Here is a 20,826-nt window from a genome sequence, read left to right as displayed (position 1 = left end):
AGGGCAGGCAGTGTGTGACCGAGACACAGATCTGCACAGAACCGATGTAATGAGCCTCCTGCTCGTCTGCTAGCGGTTCCTACACAAACTCAGGCCTGCAGTCACACTGGATGCGGTTTGAGCCGTTAGCTACCCGGTCCCCAGCACAGCGAAGGGAACTAATTCGGCACAGAGGGGGCTGTCTCTTTAAATCAGCGTCACAGCCCTGTTCTAACCCGCTGATAAGAGAACAAATTTAACAAACAGACCACTTTGCTTTGTTGAGCTGAGGCCTGAAGGCTTGAAGGCTGTTATTTCTGAGAGCTGTTTCTGGGAGATGCTTAATGCGTTTTTACTTTATTTTACTGACGCTTGGGGTGTGTGAAGGATGTGCCTTAGCCTTCTCAGAATCTTTTTCTTTCTTTTTTCTTTTTTTTTGCTCATTGACGCAACTGTGGATTATAAAAGATTACTTTCTCTTGACTTTCTCTTTTTTTGACTTTTCATTTTGAAGCGAAATTACCAAAAATTAGGCCCCAGTAAACTTGCCGCAACCTAACGTCAGTGCATCAGAAGAGCGAACGCATGTCCATTAGCCAGATCTGAAAGCAGATCCATCTATTGAACGAGTGAAATTCTGTTGCTGGAAACTATAGCAACGACGGACTCTGACTTTATCATTTCTCAGCAGTTATATATTTCTGTCAGTTTACTTTGTCCACGTGAAAATTATTTTCAGGAATTTAAGTTTTGACTTTTTTTGCTATTTGGTTTTATGGACATGGTTTTACTCCACTGGGTACATTAAATAAGTAATAATGAAAGCCGGCCAAATAGCTTGAATCGTATAATTGTTTTGAGTGTAATGGTGAAGAATAGAAGGCATCACCATTCAGAGTGACGGTTCTTTCCATTGTGAGGAAAGAATGGGGGTTTGCTTGTTCTAATTTTATTGTCATTCCCCAGTTCCGGAAGCATCCGTTTCCCATTAACTCATTAAAATTCCGGCTCTTCTCCGCACGTTCCCTTGGCAGACTGCGAATCCCCCAGAGGAGCGGAGGAATTCATTTAAAATAGTTCTAGTCTATATCTGCCACATTAAAGTATGGATTTGACGTGCTGCGTGCCTGGACTGCAGGAGGGGCTGAGTGTTGGCACGCAGGAGACGGGCTCAGGGAAATTAGCGCACTCTCTCTCTCTCTGTTGGGGTGAAAACCTTGGCCCTTCTGGTGAAAGTAAAATGAGGGACCAGATCCTCCTCGATTCCTTTGAGCCTTAACCTGGTACAAAGAATTTTAGATGACCCCACTCAAGTTTTGCTTCTGATGAGTGTAGATACTCCGTGCTTAGGGCTAAAACAAACAGAATGTCCAACCCATTGATGCCCAACAAACTTTTAAATGAGTGTCATAAAAAGGGGGAAATATCTAATGTCTCAAATGTGTGCTAAGTTACATTTTTATTTCTGTTTTATGCCACCTTTTAATGTCCAACAAATTCCTGGGAAGATGTTATTAAAGACAGATAATAAATCAGCTTTAATACATTGATCTGCATTTAATGTGATTCAGGCACTTATATGGAGTGGCCACTAATTTCACAGCTACTTAAGCCTTATTAAAAAAAGCGCTTCAAAAGAGCGTGAGAGAGAGAGAGAGAGGTTGTGATTTGTACTGTGAGAAAGCTACCTGTGAAAACCTTGTTTTGAACTTTGAAACTAGTGAAATGTAATGTATGTATTTATACACACACCTGACATTTTACTGAACGTAAGACACTGCATGAACTTGTAGTTGGAGTTTAAAGGGTTTGAATGCTTTAAATACAAGCCCTTCGCTGAGCCCTGCACAGTGTGGTGTCCTGAATGCTTCTGGCTGTGAGGACCTGACAGCAGCCTTTTCTCTTCTTTTGTCTCTGGAAGGCGTGAGCTTGCTGGTGCCGGCAGGAGCCGTTCCTCAGGGCCGTGTGTATGAGATGTACGTGACCCTGCACAGGAAGGACAGCATGAGGTACAGTCCCTGGGGCACTGACACAGTACAGACACAGTACAGACCCTGGGGCACAGACACAGTACAGACCCTGGGGCACTGACACAGTACAGACCCTGGGGCACTGACACAGTACAGACACAGTACAGACCCTGCCCCACTGACACAGTACATACCCTGGGGCACTGACACAGTACAGACACAGTACAGACCCTGGCACACTGACACAGTACAGACACAGTACAGACCCTGGCGCACTGACACAGTACAGACACAGTACAGACCCTGGCACACAGACACAGTACAGACCCTGGGGCACTGTCACAGTACAGACCCTGGGGCACTGACACAATACAGACCCTGGGGCACTGACACTATACTGACCCTGGGGCACAGACACAGTACAGACCCTGGGGCACTGACACAATACAGACCCTGTGGCACGGACACTATACTGACCCTGGGGCACAGACACAGTACAGACTCTGGGGCACTGACACTATACAGACCCTGGGGAACTGAGAATGTACAGATCCTGGAAAACTGACACAGTACAGACCCTGGGGCTCTGACACAGTACAGACCCTGGGGCACTGACACAGTACAGACCCTGGCACACTGACACAGTACAGACCCTGGGGCACAGACATAACACAAGATCATCTATGCAGACCCTGGGGCATAGACACAACACAATCTCATTTATATGGACCCTGGGGCACAGACACAACACAATCTCATTTATACAGACCCTGGGACACAGACACAACACAAGATCATTTATACAGACCCTGGGGCACAGACACAACACAAGATCATTTATACAGACCCTGGGACACAGACACAACACAAGATCATTTATACAGACCCTGGGGCACAGACACAACACAAGATCATTTATACAGACCCTGGGGCACAGACACAACACAATGAAATTTCTAATTTCCAGCTTCCTCATTCAGGGCAGTCTGTGCCACAAAAGTGCCACAAAAACTAATTATGATGGAAAAATAACTCCCCTCCATCTCCAAACCCTCTGTCACACAACGCTACAATTATGTCTGCAGATAGAAAATGTCATTTTTCATTTTAGTCTGGAGAATTGCTCAATGAAAATTCAACTGTCTCCCAGAGACAGACATTTTAAAAGTGTGCTATTGTCCGTAAAATGCTGAAAAGATATCCTCTGTCTGTAACTGTGTTTCATTTTTAAGGTGTGAGGTCACAAATATGTGATTAGAATGTTTTTAGCTGAACATTCTAATGCTGATGTAACAAACACTACTGGTGACTGAAAGCAGTGGAGTTCTAGAAGACTGACTTAGAACTTAGAAATAAAAAAAATAAAAAAACATTCCAGAAAACCTGCTCATCAAATCTAGGAAAAGGAAGATTCACATGAAGTCACTGCTCATTCTCGGCAGGATGAAGAATGATCCCGGAAGTACAGAGAGTGTCATACCGCTCAGGCCTAAGCTCCCTCTCCTCCCTCTCCTCCCTCTCCTCCCTCTCCTCCTCTCCTCCCTCTCCTCCCTCTCCTCCCTCTCCTCCCTCTCCTCCCTCTCCTCCTCTCTGCGATCCTTAGGCCTCCCGTGGAGGACGTGCAGACGGTCCTAAGCCCGGTGGTGAGCTGTGGGCCCCCGGGGGCCGTCCTGTCTCGCCCCGTCATCATCACCATGCACCACTGCGCCGAGACCGACAGCCAGGACTGGCACATCCAGCTGAAGAGCCAATCAGAGCAGGGCCAGTGGGAGGTGAGCGATCTGATTGGACCAGAGCCGACCACTGGTGTAAAACACTCCATACCCCTGGTGCTCGTATCACAGTCATGCAGGGAGTCAGCTGTGAAAACCTGGGAGAAAGGAAAGCCAGAGCCAGATTTGGTTTTGAGGGCCAGATTTGGTTTTGAGGGGCAGATTTGGTTTTGAGGGCTATATTTGATTTTGAGGGCCAGATTTGGTTTTGAGGGCTATATTTGATTTTGAGGGCCAGATTTGGTTTTGAGGGGCAGATTTGGTTTTGAGGGCTATATTTGGTTTTGAGGGCCAGATTTGGTTTTGAGGGCCAGATTTGGTTTTGAGAGCCAGATTTGGTTTTGAGGGCTATATTTGATTTTGAGGGCCAGATTTGGTTTTGAGGGGCAGATTTGGTTTTGAGGGTCAGATTTGGTTTTGAGGGTCCCGTTTTGTGTATCCATGCTCTATGAGGTCATTTAGGGCCACAACCATCCAATCACGTCATTTATGTTGGAGCAGCTTAGGGCAACTGCAGCATTCCAGTCCAGGGTTACAGGAATCACAGGCGGCACTGGGCTGAGTTCTCATTCTTCACTTTCACTGTGGCTGCACTGCCACCTCATCCTCAGAGAAAGAGAGAATGGGCATGGAACCAAGACAAACCGGGCGGGGACTAGAAAAACTTTTATACTTTCTCATGTGATGGCACCATTTGTTCATAATGATGGAGTGAGAGAGAAACAGGGACAGGAAAGGGAAAGGGGGCTGCTGCATGCTTTTGTGGGCTCACTTAAACGGAGCAGCGAACTTAATTAGAGAAGGAGGATCACCTGCTGGTATCAGATGGAATTTCCTCTGACTCCTTCTCTGTGAGTCTGCATGAGCTCTGTCTCCTGAGGCCCCCCCCCCCCCCATATCTGTTTCTGGTTTCCATGCCAACTTCTGGCCGTAATTACTTAATAATAGTAATTAATGTAATGGTTTCACTAGTAACACACAGTATATCTGTAAGAATTGCACAGTAGGTCATTGTAGAATGTAATGTAATGTAAATTCATCATTGAAAGGCTGAACATCGGCATGGCAACTGCACTGACTCGTTCGGAGCTGAAAAGTATGCAATGTCCTTAAATTTTCTGAAATGTTTCCAAAGACAGCTGTGGTGCGATGGTGAATACTGTTATTATAGTTTCATGCTGTGTCTGAAAAATAGAAATAAAATAAAAAATTTCCAGTGGAGCAATTATTCTCCTTCCCTCCACTCGAAAGCGAACCAAAGAGCAGCACCTAGCCGAGAGGCTAATCTCAGCCATTTCCCAGCGATTTCCCAGTGATTTCCCAGAGATTTCCCCCGTTGCTGAAAACACAAATCCAATCTACATGAGCGACATTATTCAATGCCGTGGTTCAGGAGGCAGCGTGTGCCCCCAAACAAATAATTCAGGAAAAGTGTCAAAAAATAAATGGTGTTGTGAATCATGTGAGTTCCCACAACAGAAAAAAAGCCACAAACCGTGAAGACAAAAAAAAAGGAAAACAAACGCCTTTGAATCAGAACCACCGCCAAAGAGATTATTTGGAGCAGTGTGGCAGACCATAGAACTTCTGTGTCGTGTCCTGTGCTGATAAAAGCATAGAGAACCAACAGACCAGCTTCCTGTTTCACCACATGCAGGTTTCTCACCTCCCTTTCAGACCTGAACTGCGCTGAACTGAACTGAACTGAATTACATTACACTGAATGCCTTTATTGCATTTTCTGAAATGGCCCATTTCTGAGGCTCAACACCACCACATGAAATCAGGTGATAAATCACGTGGAATGAAGACGGTGAACTGTTATGGCCCTCACCGTGTATGTAATACACTACCGGTCGCGACCTGAAGTGGGTCAGGACCTAAAGTGGGTCATAGGAGTGTGTGAGGTTGGTCCCGGATTGAGTCTGCAGTCAGCAAGTTTGTGTATTTGATAGGTACCTGAAAGGTATTAAATTTCTAATTTGGGTCCCGATATTAAAAAGTTTAGGAACTTGTGGCCTAGAGTCCCGTTTAGTCACCGGTTGGGTGACTCACTGCTGGGTTACAACCTTATCTGTGTGGCAAATATGTGAGTAGTTATCGCTTTCATACTAATTATGTCCTGATTCTGCGTATGACGGATTATCTCCGAAAAATACAGATCGCGAAATGTGAGTGCGAAATGACATTTTCTCATAAACACATGCAAAATAGCTCAACCCGCCTGGCACCCAGGGTGTGTAAAGGATGAAATTCACTAAAGGTTGTGTAGAAGTTTTCAGGAGACTCTGAAAGTGCACTCTGTGTAGTTTTGTTCAAAGACTAACATCTATAAACTATCTATAAACAACTTATTACTGAAACATTTTTTAATGTGTGTGCACCCCTGTTTTTTCCAGTGCACGTGTGTCCCATAGAGTAATAAGCGCCAGTATGCATTTATGCACGCCTCGCTCTTCTGACAGCACCGACATGAAACATCTGCATGTATCCTGTCCCGATGGGGCTTTTATACTGCAGGCGCAGAAGTAAAAGCAGGAGAATATGAGGGGGAAATAACCCAGGGACTCGAGGTATCACAGGTCTGTGTGCGGTGCATGAAGTCTTTAATAATAAATAGTCCCAAATGGGGTTGTTAAAATACTGGAAAAGAGCTTCCATGCCTTTGGAAGTGTGACGCTGATGGGCGCAAACTAGCTGGATGTTGCATGCAGTGAGAAAGAGCTCTTTGCGGTTTACCCTTGGGTTTATTTTAAATGAGAAATAAATGGCTGTTGAACTCCGGGTTCTTCTTTTCTTTTTTTTGTTCCATAAAATGGTATCAGGACACAATCAGTGGTGTGATGTTTGGGGATTTGGGGGTTACAGTCGTACCTGCTTTATTAATAATCATTGCTGAGTTTTGCCATGTTCTGCAAAGACAGTGCTCGCCCTTACTTTTGTATGGAAATGTTTCAAATGATGTTAATTAGATGAGAGCATTTAATGTATTTTAGGGCAAGGGTTTTCAACCTTTTCTGATCCAAGGTCCCCAGCCCAGGCTCAAAAGCAATCCCACACTACAAGTTAAAAAGGGTTATATTAAAAAGGTTTTGTATTTATAGTGTGTACAGTCATTGGAGATAAAGTCTGGCCAGGGACCCCATACTGTACCTTTAAATGACCCCCAAGGGTCAGTGGCCCCACTGTAAAAAAACCCAGACTTCAGAGATAATACTATTATATAATTTCATAACATCATATTACAGTCAAAATTTTTATTGTTTTTATTGTTATTTTTTATTGTTCATTAAATTTATATGATCGCACAAGAAGATCAGGGCAGCTAAATGCTCAGGGGATATTTCCGTAGCACATGCAGTGTTGGTGTTTTTTTTGTCCCTGCCTGCAATTGTTTTCTGGATTGCTTCCTTGAATGTGTCCCTGATTTTTGCTGTACAGTGTGCAAAGAAACGATGCAGCTTTTCCTGTGTATAATGACAGAGTATAATCTAACCTAGCCTAGCCTAACCTAGTTTAACCTAGCCTAATGTAACTTAACCTAGCCTAATGTAGCTTGACCTAGCCTAGCATAGCTTAACCTAGCCTAGCCTAGCCTAGCCTAGCCTAGCCTAGCCTAACCTAATTAGAATAGTGGAACATGAGCAGGCTGAGGACACAAGCTTCGCTGAAGGCTGGATTCGGTTAACGGATGATTGGCTGAGATGGCGGAGAGGGAGCGCTGTGGCGGCTCGGCGGCTGGAAAGAGAGCAGAGGACCCTGGGATTGATTCCTCCGCACAGTGACCGTGACACTCACAGTGGTGTTTAGCAGACGCCCTCACCCAGGGCTGCTTAAATAAGCGTGTACTTGCCTGTAGGGAAGTTTTCAGTGGGCCGCATGCCACAGCCTGTAGGGCGGCTGGTTTGGCCACATGCAGTCACCTGTGCACAGGTGGACGGTGCTCTCTGTGGCAGTCTGTCCCCTTTCTGTTACGCTCTCGGCTTTCTACCTGCCTGAACACAGCAAACACAAAGAGTCTCGAGGTCCTGCTCTCCTTTTAGAAATAAAAGAAATCGGTGTGTTTTAAATCTGTGGCGGAAGATAGACTTAAACAGAATTACACCCAGAATGCATCATTCACAGAAGAAATATTAACAGAAATATAATTTTCTCTAAAAACACCCAGGTGTGTCCTTGAACGAGCACAGTAAGCTGCTTTCTGAGAGAGAGAGAGAGAGAGAGAGAGGGATAAAGAGAGACAGAGAGAGACCGAGAGGGGGGATGTGAGATGGTGGAATTTGCAGTAATATCCTTTCATATTGTTTATCTCTGACTATGACGGATGCCTTAGTACCAATCACTGAAAAAGGGGGGTATAGCTTAATACCATTTAAACAAGAAATAACAATTGATTATATCTCGCCGCTGCCAAGCTTTGTGTGGAGTAATATCTGTGGGAGAGGGGGAGGTACGTTCCTATTATTTCTGCAGATGAGTTATTCCTTTTCACTCACGGTCCCGATCACGCGCTCTCTCTCTCTCTCCGTTTATTGCGCTCTGAGGTGGAAGCCAGAGTTCAATAATCATTTCAGAACATCCTGCTTTTCTCCAAATATTGCCTTTTCCCTCTCGCTCTCTGATAAACCCAATCGCCTGTTTGATTTGATGTCTGACAGACCGTGTTTCTAACAGATTTCATAAAAAAATAGGCTGCTGAATATAACTCACTTTCTGCACATTTTCAGCAGCGATGCCAACACACACACGCACACACACACTCAGGCTGGCTGTTGACCAGCCTCCCGGGATACAGACATATAAACTCTTGTACAAGCACCATGAGGATTATTATGATATTTATGAAGTATGATGAACAATAATATAAAGTGTGCAAAGAATTCCTTTTAAAAAATCAGACACATACACACACACACACACACACACACACACATGCACAGAACACACATACACACACACACATGCACAGAACACACATACACACACACACACGCACAGAACACACATACACACACACACACGCACAGAACACACACACACACACACATCCATACGTACATACACATCTACTCATGCATGCAGATAGTTTATTTAGATAGGTTGAGAACCCGGACGTGCTTCTCCAGCTCCTCGTGCGTAAAGACAGGCGACCTTGGGGCAGGTCTACCATGGTCTCCCTGTAATCACTTACAGACTGACTGCTGTATTCACAGTCTGCCCATGCACTGTGCGCACTGAGAATTTCAAGTGAAAAATGATCACTCTCCATCTTCAGATAAGGGGAAAACATGTTAGTACCTTACATTGCATATTAAATGACACCTTAAATGACATTGCATGGTTATGATTACCTTATGATTTGATTTGGAAGCAATAAGGGTGCACTTTATCACTTGTGGCTCCTGCATGGCGGCTTCTTCTACATAATTTGTCACGTGAGGTTAGATTTATCCACTGTTCAAACTTGGTCAGGATTAGATACATTTTGAGGATCAGTTAGTAATGTCCTAATAATAGAACTGTAAAATTGAATAGAATATATAGCACAAATATATATATCCAGCTGTATAAATGGATGTAATGTAAATGCTGTGTAAAAAGTTGTGTAAGTTGCTCTGGATAAGAGCATCTGCTAAATTCCTGTAAAGTAATGTAATGTAATGGGGCCGTTGTGTGACCTCTACCTGACCACGCTTTCCGTGTCCCCCCCTCCAGGACGTGGTGGTGGTGGGCGAGGAGAACTTCACCACGCCCTGCTACGTCCAGCTGGACGCGGAGGCGTGCCACGTGCTGACGGAGACGCTGGGGACGTACTGCCTGGTGGGCCAGTCCGTCAGCGCGGCCGCCGCCAAGCGGCTGAAGCTGGCCGTGTTCGGGCCCGTCTCCTGCGCCGCGCTGGAGTACCACGTCCGGGTCTACTGCCTGGACGACACGCAGGACGCCCTGAAGGTGAGCGAGCCGGAGCCGGGCCCGCCCGCGCTGTCCGTCACCCGCCTGCGCTGTCCGTCAACCGCAGGTTTCCATGACAACGGCTCACTGCCGGTCGGCCTGTCCTTCAGTTTGCTGTGGAGAATGTAGAGAAGAGAATGAAGAGGTCAGTTTTTGTCTTGGCGCTGGGCGTACCATAGAGGTTAATTAGGTGACCTGGATGGGACTATACACTAGGTAAGCAGTGGGAGGCCGGCAGGTTGAGCTTGGCTTCAACCCTACATTTGGAGAAGAGAAATGTGTGTTAATACTCTTTGGAGGACGAGTATTCAGAAATTATGAATGTGATTCAGTGGGGCTTGAAGCGTTAGAAATGTATTTGTTCTTCAGTTTCTTTTCTTCTTTATTCAGACCTTCACCTTGTACAAAAAAGAGACATGTTTTTCAAAAACGGGCTTGCATATTTTTGTAATATATCATTGCATTTGACGAAATGTGAAATCATGCAAAGAAAAATGGGGATATTCATAAATAGTTATATTCTGAAGTATTTGGGAATATTCCATTTTTTTAACTTGTGAATTTCAGACTCGTGTAGGTTCTGTGTGCTGTACTCTAACGGTTCTGTGACTCGTGTAGGTTGTGTGTTCTGTACTCTAACGGTTCTGTGACTCGTGTAGGTTGTGTGTTCTGTACTCTAACGGTTCTGTGACTCGTGTAGGTTGTGTGTTCTGTACTCTAACGGTTCTGTGACTCGTGTAGGTTGTGTGTTCTGTGGCTCGTGTAGGTTGTGTGTTCTGTTCTCTAACGGTTCTGTGTTCTGTGACTCATGTAGGAGGTTCTACAGATGGAGAAGCAGATGGGGGGGAAGCTGCTGGATGAACCAAAGATGCTCAACTTCAAGGACAACAGCCACAACCTGAGGCTGTCCATCCACGACGTTCCCCACGCGCTGTGGAGGAGCAAGCTACTAGCCAAGTACCAGGTGGGGCTGCACCGCAAGTCCCAGCATGCACCGGGGCTGACGAGTTCCTGTCATAATTTAAAAAAATTTTTTACTGTATTTTTACAGGATGTTGAGCTCAGCCATCTGAGAAATGAGTGTGCATACCAGCTGGTGAGGGTTTTTTTTCACCAGTCATGCTCGGTGGTATCATTAAAAATCGACACGGTAACAGTAATAAGGTGCTTGTATGTGCAAGAAAAATGCAAAAATAAAAGCGAACATGACAGAGGAGAAAGGAGAGCAGGACATATGGAAATTTGTGTGTGTCTCCATGCTGGATCCCATATGGTTCTGCCCGGCTGGACTGTTTGATCCGTTTCCCCACACACTTTTTGTACCACAGTTCCAAAAACAGGTTTTTACTTCAAATTTTTTGTGGCCTGAACTCCTGGAGCTGAGAAACAAATACGTTCTATCACAAAGTCCAAAACATAAACACCTTCTTCCGGGGCTAGCAGTAGATCTGCTGCGAATCAGCTGATGCGTGTCTCCAGTTACACACTGTGCTCACACTGCCCTGAACTCTGTACACAGATAAACTGCCGTTGGTAGAGTACAGCGCAAACCCAGTGTGGCTGCCCAGCGTTTGGGCCAGTGGGCGGAAGTTTAGTTTAATGGGTAAGGAACTGGTACTTAAAGGTTGCAGGTTCGATTCCCTGGTAGGATACTGCCGTTGTACCCTTGGGCAAGGTACTTGACCTGCATTGCTTCAGCATACATCCAGCTGTATAAATGGATGCAGCGTAAATGCTATGTAAAAATTTTTTTTTAAAAAGTTGTGTAAGTTGTTGTGCATAAGAGCGTCTGCTAAATGCCTGTGATGTAATATCTAATCACCTCCAAAGACGAATCAAAGGAAATATATTTCCCGAATTTTAAAAGAACCTTCTGCGTAAGTGCCCATGAGCGGTAAACTTGTTTGCCGTCTAAACCTCACGCCCAAAAAAAATGACTCTGATGGCAGTTTTTCCCGTCGCCTGTCATCGCGTCCCCTGGGGCCGCTGCGCGTGGGTACGCCCCTCGTTAAAAAGTGCGCCCGGGGTGTGAGAACGCGCGGGGATTCCCCTCTGCGCTCGTGTACGTTTACGCATCACAGAGACCCGCTGGTTCTCGCAGACTTTCAGTCTCACCTTGTACACATTTAGCAATTAGCGGAACTCTGGGGTGGAAGGCTCAGAATATTGCTGGGAGTTCCACAAGCGGAGGATTAATGAGAACTAATGAGGTTTTATTGAAGCTGGTGTAGCTATAGAGTTGACGGTGTGACGGTTTGTGCTTTTTTTTCTTAAAGGTGTGTGTACTTGAAACTGAGTCAAGTGACAGAAAACTCAAAAGTAAATATATATTTATATGTATATATATATATTTATACACGTGCATATTTATACAACGGAAAGGTTTGTCACAATGTGCTTCCCAGCATCCCGCAGCCTTGAATCCCCCCGGGGAGCTCAGCTTTGCTCGCTGAGACGTGATGTATGACGCTATGAAGCTATGCGGCGGCCAATTAGGCGAGCGCCTGCATGCAGAACACGCAGCAGCCATTACAGCAGCGTCAGGCACGCGCTCGTGTGTCTCCTCTGCTCCTCTACACTTCCACCGTTCACCGCGCTACGAGTCACTTATTATTAGAACGTGTAAGTCACTTAAAGCCAGCTGATTAAAATCACAGGAAGATGCTTTTCTGCTTCTGTTTTTATCAAACTGTGTGTACTGTAGTTTAGTACACACAACTTGGTTGCCCTGATGACACATCTCAAGGTTTTTGCGTATGCTTTACCTGCTAATTAGGTGACTTTAATAAAGTAGTCCCTATAAGGTAGCCATTTTATTTGTTTTGTCTCGTAACGTATTCCACGTAGGCTTCTGCTTTCCCTCCCAGCTGACTCGCCCGGCCCAGCGTGTCCCTCTCCCAGTCGTTATGGATATGAATCAGGCTTTTTTAGCATTATGGATGTGGATGATCTTTGTCGGTTTTCCTTGGCCTGCCGCTCGTATGGTGAAACTGTTCTGGTATCCAGGTCAGTCAGGATGACGTTGCCGTGGAGATGTTTCAACTTTCAAAATCCACATATAAAGCATTTTTTCTCAAACGGGACGAGGGCAGATAATGAGACTTTATATTGACTTTTTATCAAGTTTTAAAGTTTCAGAATGCATTTTTATGCTGAAAGAAGGAATAAAGGCCAATGCTATATTCATATGCTCTTTTGAATGCACTATACACTGTGGATACTGCATATATCAAGGTCTTGTTTTTTGTTCTCCCTTAAAAGTTGTTTTTAAATGTCAGTGACGTCCATTATGAAAATGTCTCTGAACAGCTTTTACCGAATCTCTGTTATGTGCGGAGAGTTGATGCGGGGCTTGGTCTGAGAGATGGATAGAGGCAGTACTCAGTCAGACACAAGGCTGCATACAGTACTTGGGGCTGTGCCTGAGGTGACTGTACAATACGCCATTTACAATTTTTAATTTTTAAAAACTGTAACCTTTAATTACAGGGTAGGCTAAATGAGGACACGTGTTCCTTTACAGCAAGACCCTGTTAATGCACCTGCATGCTGTACCCTGTCCTCCCCTGACCGTGCTGTACCCCATTCTGACCGAGCTGTACCCCACTCTGAGGCCTGTACCCCGCTCTGAACACACTGTACCCCGCTCTGACCGCTGTACCCCATTCTGACCGAGCTGTACCCCACTCTGAGGCCTGTACCCCACTCTGAACACACTGTACCCTGTTCTGACCGCTGTACCCCATTCTGACCGAGCTGTACCCCACTCTCTTCCCCTGCAGGAGATCCCGTTCTGACTGCTGTACCCCATTGTGACCGTGCTGTACCCTGTTCTGACTGGCTGTACCCCTCTCTCTCTCTCTCCACCCCCTCCCCCTGCAGGAGATCCCGTTCTACCTGGTGTGGAGCGGATCCCAGCGCTCCCTGCACTGCACCTTCACCCTGGAGCGCTTCTCCGTGGCGACCGCCGAGCTCACCTGCAAGCTGTGCGTGCGGCAGGTGGAGGGGGAGGGGCAGATATTCCAGCTCAGCAGCGCTCTGTCCGAGGTGAGCGCCAAATCTGCCACGCCTCGCCCTGCTGCTCATGCCCTCACCCATCCTCCCTGGCACCTTATGGCACAACGAGTGGCCTTACCTGGACATTAGCTAAGGGCCAATTCCACACAGATACCGGGCAGCATACAGCAGTGTAGTGTAGTGGTTAGGGAACTGGGCCGGTTACCCAGAGGTTGCAGGTTTAAATCCTGGATCAGGCACTGCTGCTGTACTCTTGGTCAAGGTACTGAACCTGAACTGCTTTAGTAGGCTGTCTGCTATCTGCCTGAAATTTGTAGAGCAGAGGGTCGGTGGGGGTTGAAGTCCAGGCTTGACGGCTTTTTATTCTTCTCCTCTACTCAGGGAGTTAGGCCACCTAGTGATTAGGATATCCAGCCAATCAGTGGTGTTATAAATCAATCAATTAACTTTGGGGCAGTAAACAAGCCTGCAGTACTACTGCCCTCAGTGGCCAGGGCTGAATATACTGCATGGTCTGTGCTTTAGACCATAACTTTCATTATGCATTCCTGTGCTCGTTTGGTCTTAGTGGTGCAGTAACCCTGACTGGGGTGGCCCTGATGTGAGAGATGCCCATTCAGCTTCCAGGGATGTGGTGTGCTAATACTCTATTGGTCGATTACCAATCATGACGTCATGTGGGCGGGACTTTTACTGGAGGAGCCAATTCATACCCATGTCGGCAATGGTCTGCAGCATGGCACTGGCTCAAACTTTCTAGAACCAATCAGAAAGTGGAGCCTCTCATACCAGGTGTTCTGCTGATAGAGATATAGCATTTCTCGTTGCCTGCCCTGACCCCCCCCCCCCCCCCATCCCCTCCCCCTTATCTCTGCCTGTCACTGGGATGGCGATTTCCCCTTCACAAACTCTGAAGGCACATCTTCATCTAGAGATATCGGTTCATAAACCTGAGCACAGCTTACAGGGGATAATCCAAAGGGAGACGCGGTTGATGGAAAAAAAAATAAAAATAAACTACATTATCAGAAGCGGGTGCATTCAGAGCACTCGCAGATTGACTCTGAGTAAAACGCACGCGGTGGGGCTGATCGTATCAGGGCTCTGTGGAAGCTCCCAGCGCAGGTGAGCTTGGGTCGCTGCCGTGGGTTCGGATGATTCTCTTTGCGTGAGACTCAGGAACTGAGCGAGGAGCTGGCTCTGCCTGCTGGCGTGCAAATAAAACCTCCTGTGGGCTCGGCGTGTGACTGCAGCCAGTTCTGTCCTTCATGCGGTTCCCTTTTTCCTAACGTTTCAATGTGGTATCATTTCATATGAGAGATTTTTTTTTTTTTTTTTTTGCTAGTTCTCCACTTTGAGATGAGGGTTTGAGGTCTTTAATACTCCCCTGTTGGAAAAATAAATAAATCAGACCTGGGTCAAATACATATTTGTTTTGGATTCAAATACTTTTCTGTGCTCTGTTGATCTTGCCTGGTGTAACTGAGCCTGTTAATATTACCAGAAGATGAGGTTTGCAATTTTTGAGAGTATTTCATTGGTTCCAATACACCAGACAAGATCAGTAAAGTGTAGAAAAATATTTGAATCCAAAACAAATACAGATTTGACTTAGGTCAGGTTGCAATATATGTTTTATAAAGATACGTTGTAAAATATATTGATTATGGTTTTTTTTTTTTTAAGTCTGTGTATTTACAGTATACTGCAGTGTATTGAGTGTCTGTAGGGGTCTTTAGGGTTCTCTTTCTGAAGTGGAAGAGGAAGCTGTGTACTGACGTGTTAGGACACATTTGATGGCGTTCCAGAGGCCGTTCGGGTCGTCTCCCGAGTTCTGTCTGATCTGAGAAAACCCACTGATGGAACACAAGGCTAGCCTCCTGCAGGGAGCTTTTAATTTCAGCGAATCGGTGAAGGACGCCGTCTCTGCACAGCTCCAAGCAATCGGAAAATCGGCACAGACAGTTACGTCTGCGTCGTTAACCGGTTTCGGCTTCCCTCAGGTCTCACTGAGCCGCGACACGGCCAAGGAGATCGCGGCACGAGAGACGAGAGTTGAGCCGGAATCCGGCGAGGTAAAGAAATTAGTCGGCGGAATGCGTCTGCCGCGTTGGGACCGACCGGAGCACAGATATCGGACTTCACGGGAGTGTAATTACCGCACGCTTGAGCACAGTAAGATTATTAGGATGCACGTGCAGTCTGTGGCTGTAGCTGCTGCGTATACACACGTCAGATAAAGATATGATTGAGCTAATTGAGTAACTGGGAGAAGATGTTGTCATGGAATCCTGAAACGGATTGGGCTTTGTTACGGGTTGGGCCCTGTTGCTGATCGGGGCTTGTTGTCGTCTCTCTTGCTGCGTCTCCGCAGGACGTCCAGAGCATAGACACGTCGCTGCTGGACCCGGCGGGCAACGTCACCGCCCTGGTGGGGCCCGGCGCCTTCCGCATCCCCCTGTCCATCCGGCAGAAGCTGTGCGGCAGCCTGGACGCCCCCCAGACCCGCGGGAACGACTGGAGGATGCTGGCCCACAAGCTGAGCCTGGACAGGTGAGCCCAAATTCCCCCCCCCCCGTCCCCCTCTTCTGACAGCTTGTTTTGAGGGCTGACTCTGTACCCAATGAGCTCACCTCCCAGAAGGGGCTATGCTATCAGAGGAAACAGGAGGGGAGGCATGGGGTGGCTGGTGGGGTGGGGGTGGGGGGGGGGCGTTCCCATTTTCTTCTTTCCTTCCTTCCTTTCTCCTTCACCCTGTTTTTAATTTTAGGCAGGCGCAGACGGGTATGAGAACCTCTCGCTTTAGCACCGCGGAGGAGACGTTGAGCAGGAAGGGCGCGGGGCTCTCTGATTGGCTGCCGGAGCCTTTGCGCAGTCCCCCGCGGGCTCTCTGATTGGCTGCTGGAGCCTTTGCGCAGTCCCCCCGTGCTCGTTCTGCGCCTGTTTCCCAGGGTCCCCTGCTTCGCCTCTCTCCCCTTCATCTCCCTCTTCCCCTTCGGTGCACTGCAGTTCAGATCCCGTTCCCTGGCAGGACTGTGTATCCTGAAGCAAATCATGTCTTAAAACAGAAGAGAGCACGTCTGTGAACACGAACAGTGACAGGAGCTGTGATCTGAACGCCAACAGAAGGCTGCTAGATTTGTACATGAATAACAGATGAATAAATTAATATTTTATTATACCAGCGGGATGCCGCATGCCATCCAGAATAATACTTTTAAAAAAGTTATTTAATGATGACTTAAACCCTTCGGTGTCTTTTCTGGTTGCTTCGGATGCTTTGTTGTCGGTGGGATTTTCCCGCTCTGTGTCCTGTTTCACAGTTTCATGTGTTTCTCACAGTGTGTCTCTGTCTCAGCCCTGTGTCGCTACGGCACTAACTGTCCTTCTGCAGGATTTGTGTGCAGCTCTTCCCTGGTTTTCTCTTGGTCATAAATGTGATCGATGTGATCGATGTGATCGATGTGATCGATGTGATCGATATGATCGATGTGATTGATGTGTGTCACAGAATTAGTAAACTCCCAGCCCAGCTGGTCTGAGGATGGTAGATATTGGTTTGTTGTAGAATTAGTAAACTCCAAGGGAAGGGTCAAAACAACTACTCCCATGATCCTCTCTGTCCTTGTTGCTAGGTACCTGAACTACTTCGCTACGAAGTCCAGCCCGACGGGGGTGATCCTGGACCTGTGGGAGGCGCAGCACTTTCCGGACGGAGGCCTGGCCCACCTGGCCGCCGTGCTGGAGGAGATGGGTCGCCAGGACACCTTCGTTCCCATGGCAACGGACCACTGATGCTGAGAAAAAGCCGACTGACTGACGGAGGGAAAACGGACCGGCGTACGACGGGCGGCGAGCGAGCGATCTGCGCAGATCAGGTCCTCAGACGACGCAAACGGGTCTGAGAGAGAAAAGCTTGTGTGGGCTGAGCCTGCTCATCCTTTCCTGAAAGAGAAAAAATGAAAATTCTGCTTTTCATTTCTATGGAAACGCAACGAAAGACGGAAAATAGCAAAAAACGGAAATAAATAAAATTTATACATGATGGAAGCATAAACTTACACCAGAGGTTTCTTGTTAGCCATGGCTATAGGCTCCTTGGTGCAGTTTTCCTGTTGATACAGTTTCCTAGGAAACGCTTTATTCTGCTGTCCATGTATGTGGATGATGTCATCACGCTCCAGACGGGTTGCGGGTTGCTCAGTGGTCAGCAGTGCGGGCTATTGTGATGCGTGCAGTTGAGTTACGGATCAACCAATCAAAACATTTCTCACCTGCTCCTTCATTCCCACCTGCCTGCTCCAAAAATCATTTATCATGCTTGTATCGTTTTTTGCAGTATCGACATATTCAAGTGCTCTCCTAATTACAGAAGGAGATCTATACACGGATCTGTGTGCGAGAGACCGCACGCAGGAGAGTTCATACAGGAGGGTTTTTTATTTCTTTTATATTTTTGTGCAACACTATATCATGCCCACGTGTATGTCATATTTTTTTATTTTTGTTTAGCCATTTCCTTTCTCCACAGTGCCATCTTGTGGGCATAGAGAAAAACATGTGCAACCCCTCTTTTTAGTGGTACAAAGCCAACTGTGCAAACCTGTAAATATGCATAAAAGAACATTGTGATGTCTGTAAATTTGTGATTTGTGGTATTATTTTGTTAAGTTTTTTTTTTTTTTAAATGCTGAAGTTTAAATGTGTTTTGATGAAAGGAGGAAAAATCCGGTGTTAAGTCATGATGATGTAATATCAGCCTGCAGCAGCTCACCTGAGCACCTGGTGCTTCGTTAAGTTAACCTTCGCCAGCAGTGTTTACAGGGGTGTGCAGGTGTGTCCGGGCTCAGGTGTTCAGGTAAGCTGTTGTGCTATGAGGGAACAGGTACTTCTGCACACTGCAGTGCACAGGTAAAAAAAGAATACCTGTTCTGCCTAAATATGCCTTTCAGAATTTTAAACCACTCACACTTTTATCTTTTATAGTGTAAACCTTTCTCTCCATGGCAGTGCAATCAGCAGACCTAAAGGGACTGGCCTAAGACAATGACTGACTCACGTTATGATCTGATTGGTTTATCAAAGGTGAAGACTGTCACTATTACTATTTAATTAATCACCCCCTACCCCACCCCCTCCCCGTGTCTCAGTTCTCTTAATTTTATTAGAAATCATATAATTTAAGATAATAATAAAACACATCTGCAAATTATTATTTATACTAGTGTAGTTCCAAAACCAGCAGTATTTTTGAAAACAGGAAATGTCAAAATCCAAATATGTATGGCAAACTGCAGATTGTAACACCTTATATGATTACTTCAAACCAAAGTTCTGTCCCACCGGTGGAACTTTTCAAAAAAATAATAATGATAATAATAATAATTGGAAGTGTGTCAGCTTTCTTGTCGTTAAGTACAGCCATCTTGATAAGAGAAACACCAGTGTGTCTTACCTCTAAGCCACTTTGTGTTTGGATTTTTGTGAAATATTCTTTCACAAAATAAGCGAAGGAACAAACGCTTAAACTAAAAGGCTGGTATTGATTTTTCCTTCTAATTGAGTGTCAGGCTACAAGGGGGAGACATCGTCAAGTTTCACTGTTTGGGGGGGGGGGGGGGGGGATAATTCTTTCTTAGATATTTGCATCCTCGGGATTGCTTTTCTTGCAGGTTATTTGGTGATTGCATCTATTGATGTACAAAAAAAATAAACAAACACAAAAACCCTTCACAGTGGCTGTGAATTCATATCTATGGTGATTTCACTCAAGGCCTCCTAGGTAAAGAGCTTGGATAGCTGATTATTGTGTGTTATTTGATTCATGTTTTGCCTCTCCTGTATGTGGTACTGTGTGAGGGCGCTGATCTCATTTATACTTTGGGGGTGGGCAGTCGGGGAATGACAGCAAACAGGGAATTTCCTTTCTGATTTTTATTTCTTTTTTATTTTCTGGGGGAGGGACACTAATTCTACCACCCAATACAACACAGTACAGTAATATTGCCCCCCCCCCCTCCCCCCCGGGGGTGGCGGGGTTGATGTTGTCCCAAAGTTGGGGGACCCGTCTCCCTCTAGATCTGCATCGCCATGGTTACCTGGGGAGACAGGTGGCCCCGCCTCTTCTGTTAATGTCTAGTGTGAGCAGATTGTGCCTGCTGACCTCAACTGGACAGTGCCATTCTACACCAACAGGGGGAGACGAGGACAATGAAATGTAATAAAACCACACAGATATTTTTGGGCAATGAGGTGTGTATGATACATGTATTATGTACAGAGGTTTCCAGTCTGAGCTTATCCTCAGTTTATACAACGGCAGTAGGCAGTCTCTAGTCTTTGTTCTCTCGCAAAAGCTGTCAGATAAAAAAAAAAAAGCTGTCTATGCAAACTCGGGCATCCATTACAAACACGATGTTCTTTTGTGGAAATGCTTGAAGTGGTGAAGTGGCCGTTCAGGTGTGTTTGGATCAGTACTTTTGGCACTAAAGTGAAGATGTGCTCAGCACTTGCACTTTGGGACGTGTCCTGCAAATGCTCGGATTTCTTCAAATTTCTGTACAAAGTGTAAGAAAGAATTTTTAAACAAGTAATAAATTATATTTATAAGCAACACTGATCATGTGGTTGTTTTGCCTGAATATCTGAATATGGCTGCTATGCAGGTGTAGGTCTTAGTCATGTGTGCATGTACCTGTGTGTGCAGTGTGTACGTTGTGCTGTACTTCAGTGTGTGTGTGCGTATACAGTGTATGAACACATACAGTAGTGGGTGTGTGTTTGAGTGTGTGAGATTGTGTGTGTGTGTTTGTGTGTGCGAGTGTGTGTGTGTTTGTGAGTGTGTGCACAAGGGTGTGCTAGATATCATGTATATTTGCCCCTTTATGTTTAATTTGTTTACAGGTTCCAAAACCGATAAGGTATAGAGTTTTGTGTCTAATTTAAATGAGAAATCAATGGTATTCAAAAGTACCTATGGCTTCAATTAGAATTAAGGGCTTAAACCAGGGTTAGGGTTAGGGTTAGGAAAACGGTAAGTCTGAGGGTAAAAGCAAGTGCACAGCTGTGCTCAGCAGCTTGAAGAACGGTTAGGACACAGGTTTGTTATTGATTTTGAATAAGTCAAATATTTTCTACTC

At 45.9% G+C, this 20,826-nt stretch overlaps 1 protein-coding gene across 2 annotated transcripts in view; it reads left to right on the top strand.

Moving 5' to 3' along the window:
* LOC118213224 (netrin receptor UNC5C-like) overlaps positions 1-20,302 on the top strand; it is a 185,226-nt gene extending 164,924 nt beyond the window's left edge. For both annotated transcript variants that reach the window (XM_035392020.1, XM_035392019.1), the window contains 7 exons: positions 1,901-1,988; positions 3,553-3,721; positions 9,437-9,670; positions 10,485-10,634; positions 13,553-13,717; positions 16,062-16,240; positions 17,323-20,302. In XM_035392020.1, the coding sequence (XP_035247911.1) occupies positions 1,901-1,988; positions 3,553-3,721; positions 9,437-9,670; positions 10,485-10,634; positions 13,553-13,717; positions 16,062-16,240; positions 17,323-17,482 (1,145 nt within the window). In that variant the 3' untranslated portion in view covers positions 17,483-20,302. The remainder of the gene's footprint in view (positions 1-1,900; positions 1,989-3,552; positions 3,722-9,436; positions 9,671-10,484; positions 10,635-13,552; positions 13,718-16,061; positions 16,241-17,322) is intronic.
* Positions 20,303-20,826: the final 524 nt, after the last annotated feature.

Source organism: Anguilla anguilla, chromosome 14 (assembly GCF_013347855.1).
Source record: "Anguilla anguilla isolate fAngAng1 chromosome 14, fAngAng1.pri, whole genome shotgun sequence".
Classification (NCBI taxonomy): domain Eukaryota; kingdom Metazoa; phylum Chordata; class Actinopteri; order Anguilliformes; family Anguillidae; genus Anguilla; species Anguilla anguilla.
The sequence above is the reverse complement of the archived record's forward strand: the minus strand, read 5'-3'. Positions and strand labels throughout refer to the sequence as shown.